We start from the raw sequence: 12,791 nt of genomic DNA on the forward strand, positions 1-12,791 counted from the left end.
GATACAAAACAAAACAAATACTGGTGATAATGCATGGAAGCACAACACAACCTGTATGGGGCACACTCATTAGAAAAATGACTGCACGTTGTTCTAAACAAATAAGGGGGAAAAAATCTTTCTACTGCTTAAAATGCTTTATAACGGCCATTCTTCTGCCTTTTTTTTTTATTACGTTATTTTTTTATGGTCTCTTGAGATTAAAAACTTACTTTTTTTGGAGAGTTTTGACCAAACTGGCAAAGACATTTATCAAAAGTATGTGGATAGTTCTACACCTTTGATCTCAGGATTTATGCCTATGCTTGGCCAGAATCCAATAAAAATAATTTTTATATGCTGTGTGTTTCTCCTGATGCATGGACTCTTCTGCAAGAACATTTCAAAATATACACATTGGTTTATTTAAGATTTTCAGCCTGAATTCAACATGAACCCATCGTTTTTAGGGTTTTAGCTTCAGTTGTTGAGTTTAAGCTTTTATAGGATTCATAAATTCATAAATTCATATTGGAGATTTTACAACTACTTTTACAGTTCTATGATATCTGATCTTTTGATTTTATTGTGTAGATATATTTAATGATATAGTTTTGTTTGTCCGTAAAGCTGTGTAATTGCTGCTTATCATGGGCTAGGCACTCTTGAAAAACTATATAAAGCTAAATGAGGCTAAACTAATGAATAGTCACACACACATGGTGTGGAGCAGTGAAGACTTCTGTTCTGGAGAAATATACTGTATCAGTGAGCACAAAGCCTTCAGCCAAGTGAGCCCTTGTCTGTGTGAGAGACTTGCCAGAGGGGAGGGGATGGTGATGATTTAATAGATGGTCTATGTCATCGGCAATGGAATAATATTATGTAATACCCCAAAAAGCTTTGCCTGTAGACACATTATTGACATAACGTTCTGTATATGCAGAGTCCTAACCCAGTGTATTATATACTGTGCCTCTGATCCATCAACAGGATTCCCTGAGGCCAGTGAGGTATGGCCACAGAATCTGGGATAAAACCTAGAGAGGTATAGATTTAGGCTCATTTCCCCTGATTGATTTTCTGTCTTTAAAATGACTCCACTGACGTGGTTTTATGTCAGCACTAATGTTTCAACTGTTTCCTGTAGCATTAACAGGAACCCATGAACTGTGTCTGTGTGTGTATGTGTGTGATTGTTAGAGAGGGTTTCTGCATACACAGCATTTTATCGGTACAGTATATTTGAAAGGCTTGTAGTGATTCCTGTTCCATTCTTACATTTGGTTCATGAATAATTGATCTTTTAAAGGTTAAAGTTGTATTGTTATTGGTAGCCAAGTGGAATGTTACATTAACATTTTGAAGTTATTTGGCATCAGTGAAGCGCTTTCCCCCCCCTCATTTAGTGTAGAGAACAGATTTTTGTTCAAATTAAGTGCTGTTGACACAACTGCAGAAATGAACTACAATTTTAGTTTCTAAATTGTTTAAGTTACATATGTCACTCACCATTTTAACACCAGATCTTCACCAAAAAAAAAAAAAAACAACAACAAAAAAACATGGCACTGGTTAGTACCTTTTTGGGCTTCAGGGTTATGAATGAACAGATAAAACGCTGTCAATGTGAAGGGGAAGTTAATGTTTTAGATAGTGCTCTGTAATTGACTTTGTGCTCAAAAAGCACTTCACTCTACTCTCCCTCGTTTTCTCTTTCTCGTTCTCTCTCCACCAACACCTCCCCCCTCTCTATTCATCTCTTCCATGGTCTCTCTCTGCCTCTTTTTTCTGAAGTTGTCCTGTTAAATCCTGAGAGGTAGAAATCCATTTGACCTCACTCTTGCCCCGCGTGGAGTGCCTCCTCTCTTTTTGTGTTTATGTGTTTATCTGTGAGTTATATCAGTGCGCGACTATATGTGTATGTGTGTCTGTTTGTGACAGAAGTTGTAGGTCTTTCAGTTTTTGTTTTTTATTCTTTTTAGAATTGTTTGTGTTGTTTTATATCTTTTGACCTGGTGACATTTTTCTGACACATCGATCACAATTCTTGGAACAGATTCACTCAGAGCTCCACTGTGTCATCCTTGAGAGCATGACATTTCACTCACTACCTACTCAGTGTGTGAGTGTGTGTGTGACTGTGCGTGCTACAGTACATCTAGAGCAAATAAATCTCCTGTGTGGTCTCTAAAACCGCAGTAATCGCTAGAGATACTGGCTGTTATGTAACTTTTTAGTGCTTGGATTGAACATTGAATCATGTTTGTACTGTATTATACAAAACGATCAGCAGTATCAGCAGGTAATGCAGAGCATCAAACAAGCCATCTCCCCACTGAGAGCTCTATTCTTCCCTTTTTGTGTCTTGTCATTGTGAATTAAACTCACCTCACTTTGTCTTTTTATTTCCTGCGCTTTATGTTGGCAGCTTTCTGCTCTTAAATGTTTGTTCTCATCTACAGTGCCATCCTCCTATAACCTTAATAGTTATAGGAAGAACACACTGTAGGATGTAGACTATCAAAGTATCAAGGTTTCTGTATTAGTACACCGGGGGTAAATTTATTGTGCAGACGGGAGACTCAGCATTCTAGAGACATCACAGCGATACAGATTCAAAAGACATCAAAACAAAAAACATTAAAACAAGTATCATCATAGTATCAAAAATAATAACAGAGTACAAGAACTCCTAAGGAGGTCATGAAAAAGTGCTTCTACACACACACACACACACACACACACACACACACACACACACACTCACCCACTCACTCTAAAGCTTCGAGTGCCATGCGTGGGTGAAGTGCATCATCTCATGCTAGCTTTGTTTAGTAGTGCAATGGCAACAGGTACAAAAGCATTGCTGTATCATTTTGTTCTCCACCTAGAGGCCACAAATCGACAGCCGGAAGGAAGGAGCTGGAATTTGCTATGTAAGGGATGGGAACAGTCCTGAAGAATAGAGCTCACCTTACGCTGGAGCTGTGAGGAGTAAAGAACTGATAGATTGAGTTGAGACTCACCTATAAGTTTACAAGCCCACTTGACAGTTTGGTTTGGAGAATTTTTTTGTTTTTCAGAGACAGGTTACCAGACCATGACACAAGGGGAAAAGACAAGATTGATTCAGTAAAAGCCTGATAAAACAGGGTCGTCATGGTTTTATCAATGTGAAGACAAAACAAACGCTGATGTCCTTTTTTATACACTGCTTCACAGTTCCTCTCAAAGGTCAATTTAGTCTATGACTGTACCAAGATACTTGTAGCTTTCTACACAGTCCACAGCCTGGCCTTTAATGATTGTAGTCTCATAGATAGAAGCACGAGTTCTGAAATCTATGATCATATCCTTTGTCTTGGATATGTTTAGCTCCAAGAAAGATTCGTCACACCGGGTGACAGACTCATCAATGACTGTCTGGACTTATTGTCGTGTAGCAGACTCACAGTGACTGAATCATCTGCAAATTTCAATAAGGTCCTGTTCTCATGCTTGCTTTGGCGCATGTTTTAGTACATAATATAAAGTAAAGGTGAAAGAACACAGCCCTTGGGTGAGTCAATAGATAAACATAATGAATCTGATAAAATGTCGTTCACTTTCACCCTTTGTGTTCTGTTTGTCAAAAAATCCATTATCCAAACCACCAGATTGTGACTCAACTCAAAATGCTCTATCAGCCTCATGGCTAAAATGTGGGGTTGGATAGTATTAAAGGCTGAAGAAAAATCAATAAATAGCAATCTAGCATGGGTCTTATTCCCCTCTAGGTGTTTAAACAAAAGGTTAAGTAGGGTGATTGTAGCATCCTCAACTTTTCAGTGTGCCCTATTGGCAAATTGCATAGGGTCAAGAGCATGCTCGGTTTCCCTTGCACACTCTGTCTTCACAAGCTTTTCAAAGGTTTTCATTACAAGAGAAGTGAGGGCGACCGATCTGAAGTCATTAGGGCTGCTGCCTTAAGGTACAGGGGTGATCAGAGCCCACTTCCACAGGTTAGGTACACGTTGTGGGTTCAGAGACATGTTGAAAATATCATAAAAGATAGAACTTAATTGCCTTGCACAAGACCTCAGTAACTCGCCACTGATATTGTCAGGGCCAGGGCTCTTGTTTATCTTCAGAGAAAAGAAGAACTTTTCAACTTCTCTCTGCTCCAGGATGAAGTGCTGATTGTCTTTAGGTTTACATCCTCGTCCTTCGACTTCAAAGTCAAACTGATCGAATCTCAGGTAGAATTTATTAAGAGCATTGGCAAATTCGCTATCTGACCTGAAGCCATCCATATTAATGTTGGTTCTGTTCTTGCTTTGCTGTATGCCTGCGATTGTTTTCATGCCAGACCAAGCTGAGGCAAGGTTCCTCTCAGCCAGTTTACTCTCTATTTTAACTGTGTACTTTTAGCCCTCAAAGACGTTTTTAGGGACACATGATTAAAATCTCAAAATATGAGGTTCGGTGCTTCGGGTAAAATGGACTGTAGTTTTTGTGCTACATCAAATACAGTATTCATGGCAGTGGCAGGATTTGCCTTTGGATGAACATACACAGTTGTTATGAATATTTTTGGGAATTCACAGGGTAAATAGAATTGGACGGAGTGACACTGATAGAAGTTCAACATCAGGTGAGCAGAGTCTTTCTCTGACAGTCACAGAGCTACAGTAGCACTTATTGACATAGAGGCATACGCCCCCTCCATGAGATTTACCTGTCACTCTGCTTTCCAATCAAGGCGAAATGAAGTACCAAATCCCACTCTGAACAGATGGCTATCCGAGTCAGTGAGCCAAGACTCCATGAATGCCATGACGCAACTGTTTCTGTAGTTCCAGAGAAAACGAATATTTCCCTGTAGCTCATCAAGTTTTTTCTGCAAGGACAGGACTTTCCTATTACCAGGGAGGGCAGGGGAATACGGGTGAGCTGCTGTTTCCTTAGTTGCAGTCTGACGTCTACTCTTTTCACCCCTTCCTTTGCGTAACCCCACTCAAATGATCACAAATCAGAGTTTTGTTGTAGTACCTTCAAATATAGTCGGGAAACTGAAGATCTATCGTTAGCTCAGTGATTCGATTCTGTGTATTCAATTGCAGCAGGAAGTCTCTAGTATACTGTATCCTTGGAGAATGATGTGTGACCCCAATGCAGATGAGAGTTAAGCTGATCAAAGTCCACAAGGCAGCGATAATTAAAAGCTCAGTCACAGCAGATCAATAGTAAAATGTCTAAAAGCTCTTGTTCATGAAAAACACGCACAAACTCACTAAAAACATAAAACATGGGACACTGAAAAAACCCACTGCCGGATGCCGCAGGAGCACGCGCCCTAACTAAATCAATCATGCTTCATTTTATTGCCATCATGTTTTCATATGTGTTTGAACAATTGGGATTTAATTAGAGCATGACATGTCTCTGTCATGGTATGTTGCTTTTACTAACATCACTGATTCAGACATTAATCAGCTTGACATTTGTTAGATGCAGTCATGTAAAAAAATGCATTTTGTCAAGTCATTTAACACAAGAATAACAAATCTGATAAACTAATGCTAATTCTAACCAAATTCCTGTGAGCAAGGTAGCCCAGTGCATGTTCATAGTTGAAAGGAACACTACATTATGGTTATCATTTGTGCACAAGTGTTACCGTAGGTTTATATTTGCGCATCACCCCACTTAACCTTGTCAGTGTTTCTTGCCCTTTGGTGCGGAATCAGTGCGTCAGTACGGTCAGCTGGTCTAGCAGAAAGCTTTTAAGCCCACCATGTTGCTGTTTTGCCCTTATCAATTATACACCAGCATTTCCGTTTATACAGCAGTACATCAGTAGTTCATCTGTGTCATAGACCTTCTGTCTGCCCTAACTAAGTAGACCACTCAGCATGACACAGCACTAACTGTCCGACAAACATTAGGGTTTCTCAAATTATGTTTTTTTCTTATTCTTCTTTTGTGTCCCTTCAGACCTCATTTGATATTGATTTGACAACTAAACAGATAAACAAGACGGAAAGAAAGAAACATGTCAAGGGATTGTTTTTGTGTGTCTGTGTCTTGTCATGTTTGCCCCATTTTATTTGCCTCATTTGTTTGATTTTTTGTTGTGTTCCTCTCCCTTTCTCCATCCATTGCACCACCTCCCTCTTTTCTTGTCCCAAGGTTCATTGTTTCAGAAGTCCACTGAGTCCAAAGAAAAGAGTGATGTGGGATTCACATGTAAGTTGATGTTTTATGTTTTATCATCATCCATTTTCCTTTTGTCTCACTCATTTTTAGTGTTTCTTTCTTTGATTGAGCGTTGACCTTTGGCTCATGTTGTGTGCTTTGTCGTTACATGTCACTATGAGTTCCTTGATGGCTTGATGAATGTTTTTCTATTGTCTTATGATCAGTTTCCTTGATGTGCTATCTTTTTGTTATGCCAATGAAACAAGTCAAGTCAAACAGTTGCTGGCTCTAAAAGTGAATTCTTCTGCTCTCAGACTACGGAAGTCATGGTAGATTAATCATTTACATCTTTGCTTGTATGATGGAAGTAAGAATTTGAAAAGCCTGTATTTTAAATTAATCAAGATGGATGTTCCATTGAGTTACACAATCCCTTCACTGTCTTCTTGGTATCAGACAGTAATAGCAGAGACCGCAGTTCTGTGTTTTCCTGAGTAGCTTCAAACTGTGAGCGAGCACCATCCAACTGTAGTGACATTATGTACAGTTGACTTTCTATGGCATTTTACTACATTTTCCTTTTATTTAAACTTTGGAAACATAAATACATCTCTACCAGTATCCATTTGTAACATATGATACCACACAAAAAGAACTGTAAAAAGTTATACTGTAGCTAGAATGGTAGGAAACTTCCTGTTATACATTAAGTCCCATTTTATTATTATTGTTTATGTATCTTTTCTATATTGTCATATACTGTATATCATCCATAGGAGGTCTGCTAAAATATAATCAGTCTCCCATCATTTAGAATGTAGTGCAACATCCCAGAGTTGTGTATTGAAAATGCATGGACCATACTGGTGACAGATTCCTTTAATTAACTTGATTCTTTCTCTCTTCCTGTCCAATAGCAGTGAATCGATTCAGCACCAGTTCACTTGATTCACAGTTTGTGAGTTTGTTCCAGCTGTGGTAATTTTGGAGAGTAGCCAGACAGCTTTGAATCATTGCCAAAGTAGGCGGGTTGCCTTAGTTTGGAACACTTGCTTTGTGTTTACAAGCGTATTGGCTCACTTGGAGCTCAATGGAGTGCAGTCTAACCACGGACAATGAAAGGCTGGACAAAATTTTGATTCAGCTGTACTGATTTAACCCATTATCTTTGAGGAGTTGCCCAAAATGAATGATTTATTGGTCAAATTGGCCCATCACTAATGCATCATTTGTTCAAATGAAAAATAATTTACAGGAAGGCACAAGATCACCTGGTAAGGGAAATGTTTCATACTTGAAATGTATCAAAGCTACTTAATGAGTAATAAAAAGGGTGAGAAATGATAATAGGGTGTAAAGAATAAATTCACAATTCCTTCTTGCTCTCTTACCGCCCCTTCTCCCTGTCTTTCACTCCTTCCCACCTTCCTTTTCTTACCATCATTCTCACTTTGTACTGTTGTTCCTCAAAATGACCTAATGAGAGAGAGAGAGATTTAATACAAACTGAGGAAGACAAAAATTGAGAGGTTCAAGAGGAAAGGGACCTCTGCCATTTATTATTACCGCGCTTTTTGCTTCTCTCTTTGCAGGAGCTCTCGTTTTATCTTCAAAGCAATCTATGAGTGTCTGTGATGTGTTCTAATGACTCTCGTTTAGGGGCTGCTGAAGCAATTTCATCATCCCGGTGTGTTTTGTGAGTCCCACAGACAGATACAGAGAGAGCTAGACAGAAGATAGAAACAGTCATAACTCATTTAACAAATTGTCACTGTGTTGTTAATATTCAAAAATACAATCAGTAACATGAGCATTGGGAGGTTGCATGAGTGGCTTTGAGACTCACTAATCACCAATTCGGTTCTGTTTTTTTAGAGAATGACTACAGTTATAAATGTCATATCATTTTTTGATGGTCTAATATAAATAATCAGAGAGCAAATTTACTTATATTGACACTTGACATTCTTCTTGTTGATCATTTACATTGGATATATTCTTATTGTGGCTGAATTATTGTACATCTAAAATAAGCTCAAATTATACTTTCCCCATCCATGTAGCCACAGTGTGACCTAATTTTTGTCATTGTCATGTATCCACGAGGGTCTGCGCGGACCGCCTGCCTGAAGCCCAAACCATATATGCCAACTGCGCACATGTGAACACGTCCGTCTATGCAGAATGTGTGCCAGCTTTCCATGTCCATGTCCGTTTTGGAGTATATCAGGGCCTTAAATCAGATTACAAATGCCAGGCTGACCTCCTCCATATCCAGTTTCACAACCAGAAGCTGTGTGAGCAGAATCTGATTTTTATGCATTCACAGCTGTCTGTTAAAAGAGTAATGTGGAAGATGTTTACTGCTTTTTTGGACAACCATGTTGATAAGTATTTAATCAATACAAGTGACTTAATGGTTATTTTGCTATTGATTGTAAAAGAGTGGGACCTAATTGTGGTCTTCTCATCCATTTAGACCATTTAGAAAACAAGGTCTGTGGGTTATTTACACCCACAGTAGATGTCACATCAAAGTCAATGTCAGTCATTGTGGTCACATTGTAGTCACTATAAGCTCCTTCTATAAGTGAGGATGGTGTTTGTTGAGCAGATATGTAAATATATTTCTGATGTGAAGGTTGAAGTCTGAAAACCCTTCAGCCAAAAAAGAAAATGCCATACCATTATTATAATAATTACCTTTTGCCTCAGTTTTTTCCTGTTGCATTTTTACCCTAATTTGTTGACTTATGTGTCTCTTTATTGAAAATATGACATAGCTGTTTGTGTCAGTTACAGACCAGCTTAGCTTGAGGGGATGAGATGGATGGCTGAGCCAAAGATTTTTGTGGAAGGAGTCGGCTTCTAGCAGTATTTTGTGAATCATATTTGTGGCAAGCAGACACTGAAATAGGTCATAATGTCCCTTTCAACTGGATAAAACAAATTGCATTGAAAGGCTTGCATTCATTGAATGGCTACAATTGCACTGTATTACTGGGTTGTTATACGGTGTATGGACTTAGATATAAGGACTTCAAATATAGAGTTGTTTGCTGTCAAATGAATACACCCTCTGGCTTTAGTGACCCCAATGCGATTCTATATTTTATTTCTTGGCATCAACAACTGTCAAGTTTTTCCCATCCCTGCTATAGAAAACGAGTATAGACATAAATACAAATTACTGCTTGCTTTCCCTCTTTTACTCTCTCTCTTCCGTTCATCCCTGCCAGTTACTTAGAGCGGATGTGTCTGCCAGGAGTGCAGTATGGGTGGTGTTTGCATGTTTGTGCCAAGCAAGATCAAAAAGGCAGTTGAACGAGTTTCAAGTAGTGTTTGTCCACAGCTCTGCTTTGGATGCAGATCACAGAGAAGATAGAGAGGAGCTAAGCTGAATTATCCTTGTTTCCCCCTTCTTTAAATCCTCTCCGTGGCAGATTGGACAGACTCTGAGAATGACAAAAAGCTCAGCCAATCGATAGACAGCGATCCATGCTGACTGAGGGTGAGCCGGGGCTTCTGTTCTGCTAACCCATGTGTGTAATCAACTGCATGTGTGATGGAGAGTGTGTGTATGATTTGTGCAATTTCCTTAGTCCCAAAGGTTTATGCTCATGTAAACACACAAACACAGTCACACATATTGGCACACATATACGGTTACCAACTGTATGTGGCCAAAGTCCCAGATTTATTCAAATAAATAAAGTTGTGCCAATTACGATGCTCATTATTATGGACATACAATGACATCAGTCAGTCCGCAGACTCTCTCTTTCACACACACTCACACGCATGCACATGCACAACACAAACACAGTTACAAAAACTATGACTATGACTGATGAATTCTTGCCATGAAAAGAAGAAAAGATGGTGCTTTGTCAAAAATTTGCAGAATTTTCATCCCCTCCTCAAACCTGCTTAATCCCCACATCCCATCATATCAAATACCAGGACCCTTTTAACCACCATGGGTTATTGTCAAAGGTGAAATATGCACCACAAAAAAATCCATTACATAACTTTACAAACTTTAATTACATATCAAGATTAAGATATGCTTTTTAATGGGTGAAACATAAATATATCCAAAAAAAAGTCTTGAGGAATTTAATTTTTCCTTCCCTGGAGATTGAGGTTTATACACACAAGCATATAGATAGAAACACATATACACAGATAAGAAAAGCAGAACACTGACTTACAGATAGCAGGTGAAGAAAAGAGACTGTCAGTATCTCACCTGAGATGCTGTAGAAACAACGATAAACAGTTGCCTATGGATGTTCTTCAAAAGGCAGAGCCACACACACACACACACGCTACTGGCTCCATGTCAGCTGTCTGCAATGTGTCTGAATTGGACCCTGATAGATTAGTGCGATCATTCTCAGCATCCTCCACAAGTTCTTTCATGACATGTTTTTTTTTTTTGTGCATGTGTACACACTTGTGTACATATGTTATAGTGGTGGTGAGTGTGTGTGTGTGTGTGTGTGTGTGTGTGTGTGTGTGTGTTCTGACCTTTAGAACAGAACATTCTCCCTCCTATAGAGAGCTGTCAGATAGTACTTGCTGGAACATCACAGATGGGATGTTTGAATGTGTCTCTCTCTTCCCAGGTGGTTTATCGTTTATTCAATTCCTTTCTGGTGCGTCCACGGAAAGGCACATATTTTTAATCTAAATCCAATTTAGCCGGGCTTGCGGGTGAGTGCTTCGGACATGAAACTGCTTGTCAGGTACAAGGGAAGAAAAGCGCAGGAGATAGTTGACTTGTGGATAAAGTTAATATGTGTGTGTGTTTGCATGTGTGTTTGTGCATGGCTGTCCATGCATTCATTGTGAGTGTCGGTGCTCGCATGAGTGCTCATAAAAATGAACATAGGTGTGTGCCTGTCAGTACTTATTCAGACTGTGCTCCTTCCTCATTCTATCACTGCCGATTTTGTCATTCTAGATTCACAGAGCAAAGCCTCGGGACACACTTAGATACACAGAGGTCCAAACACATTATTCATTCATCTGGGTTTGGTCAAAAGTGCACACCCACGCCCTGTCCCTTTTTCAGCCTCCATCTTGTCAGAAAAAGAAAGCCTATTATGCAATGTTTTCAGACAGTAAGAGAATATGAGAAATATAGAATAGGCAGTTTTCAACCAAAGCAGCATTTTGGTTTTCATGTGGAAGCACAATGACCAAAGAAGTAGACACAAACAGAGCACAGAAAGGACTTCAGTGCTGGAGAAAAGCTACAATACTGTATATCAGTGTGATTTTTTCCCCCTTTTTATAAAATTAAAAAAAAACTGCCATTAAGGAGTAAGAGAGAATGAAGCATTTTTTAAATTTGGAGAAGAGCAATTTTAAGATTGTGCTCAAATGAGCGGTCATATTGTACTGTATGCTCATGCAGCAAAGAACTTTTAACTGTCTATTTAAAATGACAATAAATATAATGGAAATTTCACATGGAGTATCATGGATTCTGTGAATTCAGTGAGCCATAATATTATTTATCTCCCTTTTATATATTTTTTTATTTTGAATGAATTCTATCCGTTTCCTTGAATCCAATCACTTCAGTGTGATTCTTAGTAGAAAAACCACTAATTTGGCCCCATATGACTGTTTTGATAATGTGAAATTTGCAGCATTGTGGCTGTTCTTTACTCTTTGCATTGCGTTAATTGTACAATTGCATTTCATTGTCTAAATGACCGTGTATAATATTGCTATTCCTACCATTTAAACACCATTAGTAAAGAAATGTATTTAATTTGTTATTATTCAACATGGGAATTTAGAACAAAGACGCACAAAAGACAAAATTGGAAATGAACAGTAAAAAGAAGAAAACATTTGGTATCCATCAGTTCTATGTAGGTTACTCACGCAGGTAGATGTTCTAATGGGACATGCTATTTCATTCATCTACAAATCAAACAGATGGAGACAGAGACGCTGGGAGTCGGAGAGAGAGAGGGGTGAGATGTAGGGAAAGGAAGATCTGAGAGAGTTGGGAGAGTTGGGATGCAAACTGATAGACGGTGCAGAAAGGATTTTTAAGCCCACTGGTATAACACACATTACACACACTCTCAGGGATAACACAGCAGGCCATAGCCTAGTTAACTTATCCCAAAGTGTTCCAAAGACTCTTTGCTAGATAGGAAAAAAAAATAGTTTAGAAGTGATCTTTCTTGTGGCTGCCAAGTACATGTTCTAAAGTTACAGACCTTCAAGTTAAAGTAGAAACAAGATAAAGATTCCCTAAATAGATGATGGTGATGATGATCATAATTAAGATCGCAGAGTTGGTACTTAAGAGGATTATCCAATTTTGTTCCCCCTTGGCAAGTGCAAGGACCTTGATAACAGGGCAACTTTATGAAGCAGTGTAGTTTGGTCGTCAAATGGAAATCTGTCACTGCGTATGACAAAATCCAAATGGGATACACTTTTGAGATTTAAAGGTGCTGCTCTTAGGTAAGTTTAAGTTAGATGTAATGAACAGGTATTTGACAGGATTTGAGTTGCTACAACAAACCCCTACATGGTCACGCATCTTTGTGAAAAGAGTACAAACTCTGAAACACATACTATATCAGAGGTTGTTG

The 12,791-nt window shown here is 38.8% G+C and overlaps 1 protein-coding gene across 3 annotated transcripts in view; it reads left to right on the forward strand.

Annotated features, from left to right (window-relative positions):
* unc5ca (unc-5 netrin receptor Ca) overlaps positions 1–12,791 on the forward strand; it is a 211,469-nt gene that overhangs the window by 161,545 nt on the left and 37,133 nt on the right. For 2 of the 3 annotated variants that reach the window (XM_067611380.1, XM_067611394.1), the window contains exon 8: positions 6,154–6,210. The exons of the other annotated variant lie outside the window; for it this stretch is intronic. In XM_067611380.1, the coding sequence (XP_067467481.1) occupies positions 6,154–6,210 (57 nt within the window). The remainder of the gene's footprint in view (positions 1–6,153; positions 6,211–12,791) is intronic. 3 annotated transcript variants of the gene reach the window in all.

The sequence above is a fragment of the Thunnus thynnus genome, chromosome 2 (genome assembly GCF_963924715.1).
Source record: "Thunnus thynnus chromosome 2, fThuThy2.1, whole genome shotgun sequence".
In the NCBI taxonomy this organism is placed as follows: domain Eukaryota; kingdom Metazoa; phylum Chordata; class Actinopteri; order Scombriformes; family Scombridae; genus Thunnus; species Thunnus thynnus.